General features: G+C 43.1%; 2 protein-coding genes across 3 annotated transcripts in view; both read right to left on the bottom strand.

Annotated features, from left to right (window-relative positions):
* The window catches only part of GUCA1C (guanylate cyclase activator 1C), a 34519-nt gene extending 16464 nt beyond the window's left edge, over nt 1-18055 (bottom strand). Inside the window, exon 1 of the mRNA XM_077884616.1 lies at nt 17467-18055. Within this exon, the coding sequence (XP_077740742.1) occupies nt 17467-17670 (204 nt within the window). The 5' untranslated portion in view covers nt 17671-18055. The remainder of the gene's footprint in view (nt 1-17466) is intronic.
* MORC1 (MORC family CW-type zinc finger 1) overlaps nt 1-18682 on the bottom strand; it is a 184230-nt gene that overhangs the window by 2475 nt on the left and 163073 nt on the right. Inside the window, exon 26 of one of the 2 annotated variants that reach the window (XR_013372621.1) lies at nt 17339-17401. The exons of the other annotated variant lie outside the window; for it this stretch is intronic. The gene's annotated coding sequence lies outside the window, so the exon portion shown is untranslated. The remainder of the gene's footprint in view (nt 1-17338; nt 17402-18682) is intronic. 2 annotated transcript variants of the gene reach the window in all.

Here is an 18682-nt window from a genome sequence, read left to right as displayed (position 1 = left end):
TTACAACTTTGATATCTTTACCCCATCAATAACTTTAATATTTCTTGTAAGCGGTAAGACTTCTGCTAACAGCCTGGAGTCTGGTTGAATGGATCTCCTAAAGGAAATTTGCTCAAGTATACAAAACAAAGTTGGTTTTACCTTTTCTCCATCTGCCTTTCTCACTGGTCGTTACCACTTCACCATATTAATTCCTAGCCTACATATGGCTGAGACAAGGGAAATATGTTATCATAGAGTTGAAATTCATTTAAGATGACATCAAAATACCTTCCAATTTAGTGGGACATGACCATTATTTTTCAGTGACAAGACCAGCAGGTGCAGAGGATATAAAGTGAGTGGACAGTATCCAGCCAGGGCACATTGGCTCTCAGGTCTTCCTCCTGTGTCTCTAGACTGACCAATCAATATAACTGTTTCCTGGGGCAGCCCCGGTGGTTCAGTGGTTTAGTGCCGCCCTCAGCCCAGGGCATGATCCAGGAGACCTGGGATCGGGTCCTGCATCGGGCTCCCTGCATGGAGCCTGCTTCTCCATCTGCCTGTCTCTCTATCATGATTAAATAAATTTAAAATTTTAAATAAATTTAAATATAAATATATATATATATATATATTTATATTTAAATTTATATAAACTGTTTCCTGGATGGTTCTTACGTGTGTTTGCCCAGAGGTTACAAAAGCATCCTCTCTAAGAAGACTGAGCTGGCTGGCTATAAAGTTTCCATAAAAACCTTGTATTCTGTGATGGTTTGTTTCACTTCTCAAGTCCTGCTTCAGTGATTAGAGTTTTAGCGTCACCTGCATGATAAATGGCAACAGGCTAGCCTGAGCAATGCTGTTTTAAGAACATTTGGTATTTTATGATTAGGCACAGTGGGCGAGTGGCCCTCACTCCTTCCAAACCAGGCTCTGGAAGCTCTGAGCAAACTGTACCAGGAGATAAGCATAAATATTTTCATTGTACGACTTTAAAATGGACAATCTAGTTAATCTACAACCAAAGTTGATGGTGGGTAAGGAAGCCTTTTTTACTTAGACGAAGTGCAGCCTTTTCCAAAATCTCCTGCAAGCAAAACATTATCTGTTTTCATTTCAGCATCCCATTATGTAATTAGACAAATACTTAACAATCCACAGCCAACTCTTCTTTCCAATTATCTTTCTGGTAAGATTTTGCAGAAATTTGCATTAGTGAGACAACTCTGGTGAATGTAATTTAATGGCTTGTGTTAGTGTTGGAGAGAGTTTTAGGTAATGCTTATTCTGTGTGTCAGAAGATTAAATAATTATTGCCTTCGGTTCACCTATAGATTTCAAACATGGAACGGGGGATAAGAGCCACAGAGAAGGTGAGATGTTCCTGCAAATATGACTAAGAAGAATGCGATGAAGACTTTTCTTTGAGACTATCCAAGGGACACTGTTAAGTTCATATTTCTGTATTTGAGCTACTGGAGCCCTTGTGGCACATAGAACTGTCTGGAGATGTCTGACACCGATTGGCCTTGTGCCAGAGTAGGGTTCCTAAACTCCCTTCACCAGAATCACAGGGGGACAATGAAACATGCAGAATCCTAGAACTTGACCCCCAAACAACAGCATCAAAACTGCTAGGGATGGGGCCCAAGAGTCTGCATTTTAAAATGCTCCCCAGGTGAGTCTGATGTATCCTAAGATTTGGGAACATGAACCTAGGCTGTTTTTCTTATAGATGTCTTTCTTTGTAGGCAACGTTATCATCTATGTACCTGCCCAAGTGGTTGTGGTAATTAACTTATTCTCACTTGAATTTATGTAACCTTATTAAGACTAATCAGAAAAAACATGACCCACATGGTTCAATCTCAGAATAATGACAGAGTCCTACAGCCCAGCAATCAAACATTAATTTCAAAATAACAGCAAGTCTGTACTTTCATTTCAGGAACAATCACAAGTTGCAAGAAATTTATGGATTTCTTCACAACACCCCCTTCCTCTCCCACCTGCTCCCACACATACGCCCTGCTGCTCCACTGTCAACAACTTCCACTGCCCAGCCCGCTGGAGCAGGAGAGCCAGCCTTTCACTCTCATTTTGTCCCATAATTCTGCATCACAAATCCTAAAACTTTAGTTTGACAATGGTGGGATCCTCCTTTGAGGTTGAGGGCAGAGAGGAAATGGGGCACCACAAAGCCATTCTCATGAGCCTCAGAAAAGGAGAGTTTGGGAGCATGGGTACCAAAATAACTTCAATTCCAACACATTTATAGATTTATACATTATGTTCTTAGGATGGAGTGGATCAAAGGGAAGAGTTAAACAGGACCAGGATATGGAAGCATGACAGTTTCTCAGGCTCCAAAGGAGTTTGGTCCATTAATATGTTATGAATCATTTTGTAGAGGGGGGTGAAAATAAGAGAGAGAAAAAATATATGGAGACCTTAAATCCAAGCTTTCTCATGGTCTCTAAAATATACGGGAACCATAAGGCATACTTTTTAAATCTATAAAGAAAGTATAAAAAGATAAAAATATATGTAAGACTTTTTGTTCTTTCTACCATTAAAGAGATGAAACTTTGGAAGTCTAATACAATAAAAAATAAGGAAAACACAAGCTAGTGCTCTGTCCAGCAGAAAATCCACAGGTGGACTATAAGGTTCCAGGCAATGTTAACAACCTGCCATAAGTCACAGTTGCTTCCAGGATATGATCAATTTGAAATGCAGGTAGAAAGTTAAATTATAAAATGTAAATGTTTCATATGAAACAATGATTTGATTATTTATTACTAAGTATAAAGCTATAAAATCAAGTGCTGTGCTCGTCACTTTCCAAGCATGATCTCCAATTCTAACAGCAACCTGACAGGTATTATTATTATATTATTATTATTGTTATTAATTATTATTAGTTTACAGAGGACAAAACGGATTTTTCAGAGAGGCAAACTAGACTAGTTAAATAATAAAGTTCGGACATAGGTGGATCCAGGATTTAAATTCAGTCAGCCTTACTCTCAGGCTCTTCATTGTACCACCCAATATTTATTGCCCTCAAAACTCATTACAACTGAATTCTCCTTCTAGAAGAGGGGTCCGCCCAGATGGGATGCATTCAGTGCCGTGTGTTGGTCTGGATTCACATGTGTAAACTATTTGGTAATACGTGATACGTAAGATGATTTGGCATAAAGTCAGGTGACCCAGAATGTCTGAAGATGCTGAGCCTTGGCACCTGTGTTCCCTCATACCTGGTGCTGCCTGAGGGACAGCTGGCTTGTGTGGCCTGAGCTGCTTCATCTCAGGGAGACTGTAAGCCCAGAGAGCTCCTGGGGCCACCCCTTGCAGGCCTCCCTCTCACCTGGCTTGCTTGGCCATCTGGCTCCGCAGGGCAAAAGGAGTTCCCTCTCTCCTTGCCTCTGCTGCTCCTTGGCATCTTTGAGGAACACTTCTGTCCATTTTGGAATCCTTAGCCCCTTCCCCTGCCCAGGTTTTAGCCTCCAGCACCCCAGAGACAACAGCCCTCCCAGCCTATGTTTCTCTGGAGAATTCCCCAGCTGCCCGTCCACGACCTGAAGACTACACACTGGTGTAGCCAAACCTGTGTGTCTTCACCCCTGCTCTTGGGGGGGGACTCAGGGGTGTCCCTTTGCCCTGCAGCTGGGCCTTGCTTTGGCTCCCCCACTTCAGGGGTGCACACCCGCCTTGCAGCCCTTCCACCCACTGGGTAAAAGCCCCAGGGAAGAGATCTCGGAGGTATCCTCTGATCTGCCAGTGTGGTCCTGCCATCACTCTCCGCCTGAGAGACCCTGAGAAACAGACACTGAAATGTCATCTCGATATACTTCAGAGACATCTGCTTTGGAGTTTTGTCCCAGGGATAGAGCCACAGATTTATAATCTGGGTAATGTCCTTGGGGCAACTGGGCTTCATTCCACTGATTCAAATCGTTGAATTTCAGTTCTAAAAACAGTCCTTCGTTTTGCAAATAGTAAAAATAACAATCATATTAATCATAATGACAATGACAACTATTGATGTTGGTGTAGCGTTTGCTATGCACACAGGGCCAGGCAGCCTGCTTTACACACCTGAATTCAGTTAACCCGAAAGACGCCCTGAAAGGCATAAACCAGTAAGCACAGTGTCCTGGGTTCTAGTGACACCAAGATCATAGAAATAGAATTATTATCGCACAAAGAGGGATCAGACCACTTTTGTCCTATTGCACCTTCTTGTTCAGGAAAACAGATGAGCCGAGTCAAGCAAAAATCCTCCAAACTATTTCCCCAGATTAAACCTATTCCCTCTCATAGCATTAACGGTCTGCTACTTTTCACAGAACTACTATCTGTGAAAAATTCATGAATTGCCACAGCCCCTAACCTGAAGACATTTAGATGTTTTCATTCTTTTATATGTGACACTTTCCAATGACATTTTACCAGCTGTGGCAAGTCCGCAGCAACATATGAATTCAGATGTCTGCCTGGAAATGGTTGCTCAGATGGTCAGAGTAAGGAAACCCAGAGAGGCAGCATAAGCACATTATATGACTGATCAATAATCGTCAGTGATATCTGATTTGCATTTTAGGAACTGCCCTCCCCAAAACTAGGCAATAGAAGGGCCATCTCAATTTTGTCAGACACCCTTGAATACTTAAATATCGAATACTTAAATATTTTTGTGAATTTTTGAAATCCGTAAGAGAAAAGTTACTTTCGGCATTAATGACCCAGCCCATTTTCACCTAGAGACACTTAAGTTAGCAGCAAACATAGCCTCCGTCAGCCACGGAATTGCTGGAATGTTCCGAAAAGAGACTCACCTCTTTAAGATGAGAAATACACTGCTGGCTTGGTAGGTCGGTTCTTTAACACGATCTTTATGCAGATCAAACGCAGTTGTTCTTGACCATGATTGTACAAAATTCAAGGGTTCTGGGACAAAGGGTTTCTCCCAATACTTATCAAACAAGCCCTCGATTCTTAGTTGATGTCCTGGATATCAATCAGGAAGCTCTTGAGCATCTGACCCCAGCATGCTTCCAGCTCAGCGGTGTCCTGACTGCTGTGAATTAGAAGCCGGTCTCAGGTGCTCTGGGGAAGGCAAGACAACTGTCGGGGTTCGATCACTTCTGCATGAGCTCACCACGAAAGACCCACAGTGACTACAGCAATGGCAGCCTTCTGGAAGGAACTTCTTTAGGTAGCCAATGTGTCTCCCCAAGCAATACTGTCACAGATGAAATGAAATCCAGCTTTACCCTAAATCAGACAGTCATCTGCTAAGAGTGCTATTTCCCATGGAAGAGCCTAGATCTTTGTTCTTTACTGAGCAGAAGAGGGAAACAGAGGCAGAACAGATGGTGGAACATATATACCTGTATTACTTGCTTCAAGGCTGTGTTTCCCCACTATGTAATGGAAAGAACAGTCAGAGGACCTGCCTCTGAATTAACAGCTCTGAAGCCAGAGTCCCTTTTCTAAAACGTATCCATGCTACAAGGCTTCTCGGTAGCAGAAATGGGCTTAAAGCCCCACTTTCTAGTACTGTGACGGTAGTCTTTCTGCCGTAACCGTGGTGCTCATACCTGGTTGCACCTTCAAACCACCTGGCAGTTTAAAACACACAAATTGTTTTGATTTGGCGGGACTAAGGTGGAAACCCGACTGGTGGTGATTTTAATAATATCCCCAGGTGCTCCTAATACGCAGCCAGATCTGAGAACTCCAATAGATTTGGTTCATATATACGAGTTACAACAGCTTAAGTCTAAATGTATGTCAGCAGGTACAGCTGATGTCTTTAACAGGTAAAATTCGGTGAGAAACTCAGCCAGAATGTTGATAATTGATGTTATTTACGAAAAATGCCCTGTAAATTACCACGTGCTAAACAAATAGGAGGTGGTTTATTATCACCAACAAATGCTTCCTGAGAGCTTCTAAGTGGGTGGTTCTGGAGTAGTAGCCTTGGTCTTTCCCCTTAAGAGACTGCGGCCTAGTGGTCTTCAGCCTACTAGATGGTCATGTTTCCAGTAAGCGTGTCTTGCGGAGAGCAGCAGTCACTGCGTCACCCTGCAGGCCAGACGACCCGATCCGGTGTTAGAAGGTGCAGCACAGCCCGGGGGTTAATGAACGGCTACATTTATGACACGAGGTAGAATCCAGGTTGCCTGCCCCAATTTTCAAGAGTCCTCGCACAAAGAGAAGCTCAGGAACCAACTAACTAAAGGTCACGTCTGAATTTCAAGTAGAGCTGGCGCTCCCACGCACGTGTCCCGCGTCGGAAGGACAGCTGGAAGGAAGGTGATTCCCCTTTGATTAACTGCATCCCGAGACTGGCAAGCACTGGAGGAGGCACAAATGACCATCTATAGCGCTTGGATGGGTTAAAGAAGAGGAATGGGGGGGGGGGGGGAAGCGACCTCTGCACCCCTAGATCCACCCTTTCATTCGGGTATTTGAGCTTGATAAAAACTGAAGTTAATCTTCACTGTTAAACTTCAGTGTTCACTCAGCCACAGGGGGCTGAGGTCAGAGTTACCTGCTTCTCTTCCCCAAGTGTTCTCCCACATGGTTTCACACGAGCTCAGCGGTAGTGTAGACTGGATAAGTCTTGTCTCGGTTTCAGAACCGATGACCCTGACACACACAGAGGTGATGAACCTTGTCCAAGATTACGCACGGCGATACTGGTCAGAGCTGGGACAGGACCCCGCAGCCCCACGCCTCCTGCAGTCCCTCCACCGCCCTGGGCTGGCCTGGGCCCAGGATTACAGGTTCACAGAAAGGCTCATTAAAAACAGCATATGGACCTCCAACGCACTGAGGTAAGATTGGATCCGGGAACGAATTTTGTGGGTAAACAAGCACACATACTGCAGCCATCGTCTTGTAGACCCCATAGCTTGCTCTTTGCCTTCTCTCTCTCTAACAGTTTAATCACCCATATTTCTAAGAAATCATTCACATTCCTTCCCTCTTGATTTCCAGGATTTTTCTGAGGAGGTGACTTTAAATGACATGAAAACTTGCCCTGCTGTTTTGTTTTATCCTAGGGTTTAAATGTGTCCTAGTGCTGACAACAGCGTTTCTGGCTTAAACCATCACCCCGTCTATGGTTTGAGTGCCAAACCCGTGAGTTCAGAGAAACCATTTTATCTCGCTCGTAGACCTCGGGGTCCTACAAGGGGCAACCAGCCCTACGAGGCTCCTACTTTTGATCTCCGAGCTCACAATGGCACTGTTTGGAGAAAGCCCAGATGCCTGGATGTGGCGCAGTGCCATACATTTACCTTCGCGCCTATCGCAGAGTCAGGATGTCACCAGGAGCCAGAGGGGTGGGGGCTCCCTCTCTGCTCGGAGATTCTCCAGGCAAGTCACTACTGGCATCTTGTCCCTTGGGGTACGTCATTTCTCGGCTGATGTAAGAACACACGCAGTGGCAACAACGGGGAGTCTGTAGGCGGCAAAGACACAGGTGAGGCACCTGAAGCGTGCGGTCACCAGGTATGCTCTGGAGGTCACCCTTTGCCTTAGGTTCCCACCTACCCTTCTCTCTCCCACCGTGTAGTTGTGTTTGAGCTGTTCTCTTTGTTGAAGTTCTCAACCCCTCTGTTGAAGGTCCATAGCAATTTAGGGTGCAGCCCTTGGAGTCGGACCACCCGCCTTCCAATTCTGCTGTGTAGCTTCAGGCAAGTCACTAAATCTCTCTGTGCCTCAGTCGCCTCATTGGTAAAAATGGGAATGTTAAAAATAGTAGCTACTTGTAGATTATTGTTGTGAGGAACCCAATAACCCAATAACTGAAGTGCTTACAACAGTGACTGGTAGAGGAGTGTTCACTAAGTGTTAGCATCTATTAGCAATAAGCTCTTCCCTTTCTTCCAAGGTCCCAAAGTGCCTCCCAAAAAGCCTTTCTGACTCTACATTTTAGTTTTTGCTTCATCTTCGGATCCCAGTAAATGTAACTTGAATTGTACCAGTCCTGCTATAGTTTGTTACACTGCCTGGTTCTGGAAGGGCTTTTAGTCACAACATAGCTTCTATCCTCAATTAGACTGTAAGCCCTTTGGTGACTGTCCACTACCTACCTCCCTACTCACCCCATCCTCATACCCCTCCCCAATTTGAGTGTGATTTTTCTACCATTGCCTGTCCTGCTGGGATGACACTGGAGAGTCCCCCGGCCCTTCCATACAGTCTGCCTGTCCAGGAAGATACTGGCCCATCAGTCACATCCCCATGCAGGGTGTAAAAGCAGCCCTGTAGGGGCGCCTGGGGGGCTCAGTCAGTTAAGCGCCTGCCTTAGGCTTAGGTCATGATCCCAGGGTCCTGGGATCCAGCCCCACGTCAGCTCCCTGCTCAGCAGAGAGTCTGACTCTCCCTCCGCTTGTGCTTGCTCTATGTTAAGTAAATAAATAAAGCCCCGTAGTACCTGAGACCCATCTAGAACCTTGCAACTAAATAGTATGCTTTGCCCTCTCTGCCTTTGATTCTTTACTCCCTTTTCTTATTTGAGGATGCATTTGTCATCCCACTAGATTATAAACTCCTTCGAGGACAGGGAACAATGCCTATGTACTTGGTGTCTACCTCCCTTCCGCCACACCTCCGGGGACTCAGTAAATATTTGCAAATGCAGTGGGATAATAATATGGTGTATTAAGGATGTGATTCCGCTCCTGCTAATCCCTTCTATCATCTAGCCCTCCATATTCAGTGAAGATTTTCATTGCCTAAGAGTTAAGTCCCTGTAGCAGAAAAGCAGAAATCAAGTTCATTCTTAGCTCTTGAGTTTCAATAGTTTAAGCCATTTAGGATTCAGAGCATAAAATTTATGCCAGAAACAAAAGATTTGAAAGAATACATAATGAGAGCCAATTTCTCAAGTTTCTCCTGGGTCCTTCCAAACTTGATCAGGATTCCATAGGCTGGAGAGGTGTGGACTAGGGAAGGAAGAGAGAATTGCAAGACACTGGTGAATGGGGAGGGGGAGAGGGTGCTGCTCTATGAGGGCCGAGAATGGCTGGAGGTCTGGGGGACAGGAATGCCAGGTGGGCTTGGCAGGTACAGGAACAGAAGCACTTTGTGGTTCGCTCATTGGGCTTGGGAGGAAGGGCTGGCGGGAGTGTCTGGTCAGACAGTCCTGAGCCTGCCTAAGAGGCTTCAGTGCTTAGGAGTAGCAGGAAGCTCAGAGAAACGTACCCACGAGGCCCACCTGCAGAGAGCAGCCCCGTGAGTGGGGCAGGAGAGATGCAGTCTCAGCAAACATCAGTGTGGACACCTACTCCTCTGCCTGGTTTAATGCCGATTTAGATGCACCCGCGGGCTTTACATGCAACCCTGGAGGGTGGAGGGGGAACACTCCTTGGTAAAATGGGGATGGGGACTCAAAACATAAATGAACTCCATTATGGAAAACTAAAGTTACATTCTCTGAATGCTTGAGTGTGTGAGCTGAAATTCTTAAAAGCAATATGGATAAAAAAAATAAACTTTAAAATTTCCCTTGAGATAATCACTGTCCTTGAGAACTAAGTTAGACCTTTGAAAGACACAGTAGCTCTTCTTGGTAATAATATGGAAAAAAAAAAAAAAGGAAGGAAGGAAGGAGAGAGAGGAATGGAAAGGAAAAAAGTGCAAATATAAAAGTGAGGCTAATCAATTTGTCACTATTTTATTTAATCACTTGTAAATATTTGGTCAACATCTACTTTATGCCGCCACAGTAGGATCCTGGTCTGGGAAAGCGCGCAGGATCTGAAGGGCATGATTAATTTGTTTATTGTTCATGTTTCTGCACTGTTGTTTCACAAGGATAAATTCATGCACCATTGGACTTAAAAAGAGAAAGGAGAGGTGAAGAGCAAATTGTAGATCTCGTGTGAAGAAAGCAGGGTGGCTGGAGTCGAATAGCAGTGCTGGGTGCTTGTTTTATTGCCAGGCTCTGCCCGGATCTCAATACAGCAGAAATAAGTTCGACTTCATCTGTATGCATAGAGCCCAGAGTGCAGCCACATGCCATGAGCGGGAAGCAGTTTCCAGGGAACTGGGCATTTTGCATCAATCTGCAGCTGAAGCACTGGGATGCCGAGGTGAGAACAGGGCTGTGTCTGTCCGCTTGCACTGCCCTCTAGGAACCAATAGCCAGCAGCATTGTCATTTTCACAGGGTTTCTTGTTTTTGGCATCTCTGCTGGCCCAGACTCAGCTCTAAAGTTCACCAGCCACTCATCAGCTTCCATATAGGCAGTGAAGCATGTTCTCCAGCAAATCAAAGGAGGAAATGGTGGGCTGGGGGGGAAGGAGGTAGTTCGGGAACTATTAAAGTGGGGTGGCACCATCAGTGCTTGGAGCTCAAGTAACTCCAAGTCCCACCATCTCCCCCCGTGTGGGTTTAACATGGATCACAAGAGCCACACACTTACAGTGTGTTGTACTTTTTAATGGAGACCTCATGTTCTTGACAAGTTTGGGCCAGGCTGGACCGTCAGCTTTGGAGTCCACAGGATTTCCATCATGGGATGGATAATTCATAGTTGCAGAAAGGAACCTAGGTTGTTCCTTGTGCAGAGACCCACCTTGATTTTGAAGAGTGCAGTTTCCATCACTCACCTCACCTACAAAGATGTGCTAATATCTTTTGGGTTGTCTTTTAAAAATTTATTGTTATCAAAACATTTTTGATTTTATTGCATAGTTGAAAATAGACTAAAGGGCTTATCATTTAAAACTTTGAACTTGGTTACTTTTTCTAGCCTTTATTTACATGTTTGTAATGTAAATGTAGATGGTTATTCTACTTATGTTTAGATTTATCAATTCTAGATATTATTTCCTGCTATAGCAAATGGTAGGTATTTAGTTCTATGACCCTCATATATATCTTAGTGGTATCCTGGAGCCTATTCTATCTGGTGGCATGAGCTGACTGCTAAATTTTCAGGAATTCTGCAGGCCAACTATTAAATGGTTGGTAGCTTGAAATTGGCCATGGTGGGAGTATTTACACCATGGAAATCAGCATATGTTGCCAGGTCGTCCCCTCTGCCTCTAAAGAACTGGTTATTAAACATTTCTCAGCACACCATAGTTCTTCCTCCATACTCTCACAATTGTAGGTTAATCTAAAAGTCAAGAGTTTAATTTTAATGACTAAGTACATTTTGTTCTTTGCATAGCCCATTGGTGTACCAAAATTACGCACTTCTTTATTTTACATGGAGTTAATAATTGCCTCATCATTATCAGGCTGACACCTCCCGAACCTAATAGACAATCCAAGAAAAGTGTGACAACCAATAATTATATGCTTATGAAGTATTTTTTTGCCAAGCAAGTGAATCGGAATCTATTTAAGTTTCTAGCTAAATATCAGTTTATGGGTAATATGAAGAATAGAAAGCTCAATAGCACTAGAAAGCAATCAACTAAATCCAGAATGCAAAATTTTCTACAGAACCACTTTCACTTTCCCCAGCAAATTAATGACATAAATGGGGTGTGGGGGGAAGGAGGTGGTTAGGGAACTATTACAGACAAAACAGACTTAAGAGTCATAGCCACTAATTTCCACCTATCAACTTTGGATGAAAATTCAAATCAAAGAATAATTAAAAAGTATGCTTATGGGATACATGTATCCTTATGTTTATAACAGCCAAATAAACCCTATTGTTTATTTACGATAGCCAAGATATGGAAGCAGCAGGTGTCCATTGATTGATGAATGGATAAAGATGTGATATATATATATTTTTTTCCAATGTGTGTATATATGTTCCATTATGTATGTGTGAATATATATATATTCCATGTATATATGTACATATATTTTCCAATGTGTATATATATTCCATTATATATAAATGTATAAATACATACACACACACATATATATGTATTTAGCCATAATAAAGAATGCAGTCTTACCATTTGCGATGACACGGGTGGTCATCCTAAAGAGTATTATGCTAAGTGAAATAAGTCAGTCAGAGAAAGACAAAATACCCTATGGTCTCACTCATATGTGGAATTTAAGAAAAAAAACAAACACGTAAAAGGAAATAAAAAAGAGAGAGACAAACCAAGAAACAGACTTAGAGAGAGCAAATGGATGTTTACCAGAGGGGAGTGGGGGTGGGGGGATGGAGGAGATAGGTGATGGGGAGTAAGTGCCCTTGTGATGAGCACCAGGTGATGTATGGACATGTTGAATCACTATATTTTACACATGGAACTACTATAATACTGTTAACTGGAATTTAAAACTTTAAAAAGATTCTAAGTTTTTACAAAATAATTAAAAAAATTTTTAAATGTGGGAGGATAGATGAAATGAAATGACTACATTTTAAGAATGGTTGAAGACAGATGATTGGTCTGTGAGAGCTCACTGGATTATTCATTCTCTCTGCTTTTGCATAGGCCTGAAGTTTTCATGATAAAAAAATGTAAAGGTGCTTCATTCTAAATTTCAATAATTTTCTTTGTACTTTGCCTTGTTAATTTTTTTAAAGGCACCATTGGATTGGTTAAATATCAATTAGTAAATTAATACTGTTTTTGAAATCCTCAAACATAAAAGATAATCCATCAGTGTTAATTTTTTTTAGGTCTTCCTCTGACTCTCCTCTTCCCTTGCCATCTGGATTAACAGTCCACTGAGCTTTCTGACAACTATTGATTTGGACTTTTCGTCTCCATGACCATAGACTGCCCATGCCTGCTTTCCTATGTTGGATTCACTCTCTCCTTCTTTGTTAATATACTCTCTCTTTTTGCTGGAGCACCTGCTCCAGCAGCTCACTATTAATAAATAAGTGTGAAGCACATTTTTTTAGCCTGTGGTGTAGGTGTTATGAAGCTCAATGTTATTTTGATTTTCATGATTTTTTTCCTTTTTAGATTTTAGGATCTTCTCTTTATCTCCATTAAAAAATTTCTCGGGATCCCTGGGTGGCGCAGCGGTTTGGCGCCTGCCTTTGGCCCAGGGCGCGATCCCGGAGACCCGGGATCGAATCCCACATCGGGTTCCCGGTACATGGAGCCTGCTTCTCCCTCTGCCTGTGTCTCTGCCTCTCTCTCTCTCTCTCTCTCTCTGTGACTATCATAAATAAATAAAAATTAAAAAAAAATTAAAAAAAAAAAACTTCTCCACGTACACTGTAGAATGATGTCTTTCTATTTATTGTGCTGGGCCCCTTGTGAAACATGTCTCTAATACGTCTCGGAAATTTTTCTGGTTTGTTTTGTTATAACCTTACATTTTCTCTGGGCTCTTTTCCTATGACTCTTATTCATTGCATATTAGACCTATTAATCCCAATTTAAATATTTTATTTGGAGAAATGGTATAGGGAATGGAACAGGAAGGAAGTCAGGAAAGGTTGAATGAGCTCCTGTGACCCAGCTGAAGAAGGGTATAAAAGAAGTTTGGATGGAAGTGTCCTAGATACTCCTGAAACCTATGGTTTGACAAAGCCACCAGGGAATCCTTGAGGAGAAGCCTGCTGATGAAGGAATCCTGGGTCTTAGGAATGGGCTGGCCTTATTTTTTCTTTTGCACTCAATCATTGGTGGTAATCTAAACCTAAGCATGGATGCCCTGCATGCAGTGGAAGATTTCAAAGCAATGTACCTGGGATCTTGGTCAATTACCTTGGCCAACATCATGGCCACTACCGTAAAGTAGGTTCTAGGTTCTATTATCACTGTGATGTTGGATATGTTAGTCTATGTGCCATCCCTAGAACAGTGTTAGACACGTCTCAATCATTAATTACTGTTATCGAGTGACAAGGAGATGCCTGCAAGGGTGTGTGATTAGCCACAAGAATTGTTATAAACTTTATGCACTAAACTTTAGGATCTATTTATTTCTACCTACAGCACAATTCCAATAGGCTTAGTCAACTTGGGTACATGCCAAAGCCAGGGTAGAAGTGACAGAGAAAAAAGAGGTTGGAAGCTCATTATTATTAGATCAGAAAGCTGGGAAAGGGGTGTTTGACAGCAGGGAGAAAGAAAAACAATAAAAAAAGCAAACATGATAAAAGCATATATTTTCATGATTTTTAACGTTAGGAAATTTAGCCTCAGCAACTTCAACAGGCATGGCTGCTTCGTGGTATTTCAAAAACATAACAACCAATGTTCATAATAATGACTCTGATATCAAAAAACACTTTACCAGCACTTTGAGGAGGCAGGGGAGTATGAAATGCATTTTAGAATGATTTCCATCCAGAATAGTTAAAACTGTAGAGGAGCTCCACGGAAAGAGTAAATTGTCCAGGATTCTGGACAGCTGATCATTTTATTGATCTAATTAAATATATGGCTTTTTCTTTTTGTTTTCCTGTGCATAACTGCGCATCATTTCTTACTATCACTTGATAATGAACCCCCCTTCCTCTTCTCATTTTACAACCTGATTTTATATCCAAACCCCCCACACCTTGTGTGGCATCCGTCATCACTGCCTAGGTTCACTTGCTTCCCAGGCAAACATAAAATCTCTATGACAGATCGCAAATACCAGCAGAACTTCCAAGTCATTTAAATTCAGCTGAGGTGGGCCTGGCCGTCCCCACCGCGGTCCCGGAGAGGACAGTCCAATGGCACAGGCGCCCACACCGCCTATCTGGCCGCCGTCCGCCCCCACCTTCCTCAACAGTACACTTGGTTTTGACAGCACTTCAGGTCTCTACCCAGAGCTCCTTTTCACATGTTCCTGTTGTCACACAGCAACCTCTGACCCGCAGCGCTTCCACAAACACTGGGCTAACAGCAAAATCTCTGGTGTGGGATGTGTCACCGGCTACTTGGAAGAATAACCTAAAGAACCTGCAAGCAGCTCATCTTCCAGCCCCTCAGGAGGACTGAGTCTGAGAAGCTGCCATCGAGAGCAACAGACTTCCATGGTGAAGCGGTTGCTTTCAGCAGGCACAGGGGGACAGCAGCAGGCACAGGGGGACAGGAGTAGGCACAGGGGACAGCAGCAGGCACAGAGAGACAGCAGCAGGCACAGGGGGACAGCAGCAGACAGGGAGACAGCAGTAGGCACAGGGGACAGCAGCAGGCACAGAGGGACAGCAGCAGGCACAGGGGACAGCAGCAGGCACAGAGGGACAGCAGCAGGCACAGGGGGACAGCAACAGGCACAGGGGGACAGCAGCAGGCACAGGGGACAGCAGCAGGCACAGAGGGACAACAGCAGACACACAAAGACCGAAGCACAGGATGGCCGAGAGGGGGAGCTGAAAGGCACACGCAGAGGCAGACAACAGCCACCCTCCCACACACACAAATTTCCTGTCTTGGTCACTTCAGGCTGTTCTAAGGAAAATACCATAGACTGAGTGGTTTAAAGCACACAGAAATGTACTTCTCACAGCTCTTTGAGGAAATCCAAGATCAAGGGTCAGGCCGATTGGGGTGCTGGAGAGAACCCGACTGGTTCATAGACACCCAGCCTTCTCACTGGGTCCCCACAACCAGGAACAAACTCTCTGGGGTCTCTTTATAAGGGCACAGATCCCATTCATGAAGGCTCTGCCCTCATGACCTACTCGCCTCCCAGAGACCGCCCCCCCCCCAATACTATCATGTTGGTGCTGGGGGTTGGGGTTGGGGGTGGAGGTGGGGATGGGGATGATGTTAGATTTCAACAGAGGAGTTTGGGCAGTTGACAAATGAAAAAGGAAAGCTCATTCAGAGTGGAGCCAGGGGGCCAGCAGGGGGCGCTCTCACGCCCTACCACTCCTGGTCAACTGCAGACCCCACTGGAGGAGACTGGATCTTGCCTGCTGACACTACTACTTTCCACCCCAGCAGGGGGAAAAGCAGCGCCCCAACCCCACCACCCCACAACAGTCCACCCAGTGAGATGCTATCACAATTCAAACAACAAAAGAAAAAAAAGCCACCATACTTCAAAGCCCCAGTTAACTCCAACAGACCTTTTGCTCATAAAAGCCTTCCCAACTTCACCCTTTCCTCTGTACTAGAGGGTTCCTCTCTTTTGTTCTGCAGACACGCCTATGGTTTGGCCATAACTTGCTTGTCCAAAATTGCAATTTTCTGCTATTTCCAAATAATCCCATTTTTGCTGGTAAAAATAACTGGCAGTTTTAACATGGGAGCCACACACATTCAGCTTATAGCATACCTAGAACGTATTTCAACGTTAAGAACAAAAGCAGGATCTGCCTCATTTTCCCACTGATTTGTATGCTCCTTGGGGGCAGAACTGTTTGTTTGCATCTACACTAAGTAAAATTTATGAGGAGGAAAAACACTGTCATGCTAAGCAGGCAGTGCTTCATTCATGCTTGATAATGAAGAACATACCCTAAAACACAATGTCCTAAAAGAAATCTGTTCCCAACATTATTACAAAAATTAAAATGAATGTTGATTTTGCACAGGTTTAATTCTTCCTCGTTTTGCTGGCTGTTACCTCCTTTTAAATCATCTGTTGTTTTGGTTGGTTGTTATTTTTTTTTTAAGTTTTTGTTTTGATTTGGAAAAGGGTTCAGAGGGCTGTGCGAGATTCCATACAACCCAATGGGCAGCCAATTGTTTTAATTGTATTGAATTAATGACCACTTCTTTCCCATCTATTCTCACACACAGCCTATTAAAGTCATCTATTTTTCAATGAGTTGTACTTCCCCTTTCCCTTTTATCCTAGATGGAATCAGCCCATTTTGAAATATACAGGCAAAAATAACTAAAATGCACAAGGAAAAGTAGGCAGGAAAAACATGAGCCTGCTTGGTTAGATTGTTAATTTTTTTATCTTATTTTTTCTACTATTTTTGTCCTCATCTTTGTATTTTTTCAAGTCTTGAAAATCAAATGTGCCACAACTCCTCAGGAATGAGTAAATTCAAGACACTAGTTGAGTATCAATCTTTAGAAACTAAAATTTATCTGAATTTAAAGCTAAATTGTTTTATTTTTCCCAACTAAATTGGTCAGATATGAAAAAGTATTCCAGCGTTCCAACTTCTGAGTACAAACAACATGTTGGCGAATTTGTATTGATTTTACCTGCCAATCTAGATGCAATCACACTTTTTAGAGCAGATTCCTGTAATTTGCTTTTCTATAAAATGTCACCAACGCATTAAATACTTTGAAAACAGTCTTTGTAAATCAATCTGCACTTATTAGATTTGTTTAAACGATAGCATTAGAATTCCATGCCGAGATTTAATTTGGTTTTAAAATAACTCCCTACATGCAGAACATTTCCAAGGGCGGAGAGGCTAGTTCCCAATTACTTTCATGCCGTCAGTGCTAACTGTGTTTAATGACTCACTTACCTACAAGCTGTGGGTTCTCTGAAGAGCTCCCTGTTCGGTGAGATGCACACATTTTACCTCGGGCTATTTCAAATTTTTAAAAAGGGGAAAATTCAGAGCCAGAGCCAAATAAAAAGTAAAGTTCTTACCTTGTTCATGTCAAAGGTATTATAGACTTGATCAACGTGTTGATTGGCCTTTGGGTTCAGACCCTGCAGACCCAAGAGTGTCTTAAATTCGTGAAGTGTTTGCAGGCCAGATGGATATTCCCTCATAAATTTTCTGTACCACACATAGGTCTCTTTAGCAGAAACTGCTGCCTGACCACCAGCTCTGGATTCGTTATTTCCCATCGCGATTCACGGTCTCCAGCTTTTTCTCAGGTTGCTTTCATGTAAGGTGCCTACCGACTTAGTTCCTCACCCTTCACTAAAACTGGAGGCTAACATATGCCTTAAGAGAGCTACTCTAAACCTCTTACAGCTATAGGCCAAATAAGAATAGAAAGCCAGTGAGATTAACTCATCTGAACAGTTTTAAGACAAGGTCATTTATCGCTAACTGATGGGATCATGCTTACTGCCACTCAGAGATACAGTTTTCTGTGAAGGGCAGAGGCAATATTTTAAAAAGAATGATCCTTGCCATACTGTCAGCCATAAATTATGCCCACATTGTGGAGTGGGGTCTGACAGAAAGAGCTCTTGAGTCTCAATCTAGAAGCCTGGGCTCAAGGCTTTGTTTGCACTTACTGAGTGCACTGAAGCATTACAGGCTCAGCGTTCCCATCTGTAAAACAGTAATGAGAATATTTGCTTTTTCATACCTAAATACTGTGGAGATAAATTTAGATGAAAACAAAAAGTCGGAAGCCATGGAAAACTGATACATTTTGAGTACTGTTAAAATGTAAAGGAAGTCATGTACAGAAGAGGGAAATGGGTAGAAAGAGCCTTATTAGTAGCAGTAAAAACACTTGTAGGTGAGGTAGGCAGAAAAGTGCAATCTGCAGTTAATGAGACATATTAAGCTGTGTCTTCAGGCATTGTTCTCATTTTATTTTATTTTATTTTTTGCTGTTTGTCTTTTCTGTCTCTCAAGTCTGCTTCTACCCATGCCCTGTACCTGCTAGTTTTGCCCCACTCCAGTTCCCAAGCTAGTCTTGTCTGAATCAAGCTCCAGTTGCATAGGACTTGAAAACTGAGTGAATGAGCCTAAGAACTATATCCGTGGTCCAGTAATGGAAATAAATTGCCCTGTGTGGCCCTCACACCATCTTGCTGCCAATCATACGTACAAGTAACAGAATTCCATTGTTCCCACCCAGGGTCATCTGGTCCTGAGCGTGGTTCTCCTCTCCTAACC

This window comes from Canis aureus, chromosome 35 (genome assembly GCF_053574225.1).
Source record: "Canis aureus isolate CA01 chromosome 35, VMU_Caureus_v.1.0, whole genome shotgun sequence".
Taxonomy (NCBI): Eukaryota; Metazoa; Chordata; class Mammalia; order Carnivora; family Canidae; genus Canis; species Canis aureus.
The sequence above is the reverse complement of the archived record's forward strand: the minus strand, read 5'-3'. Positions and strand labels throughout refer to the sequence as shown.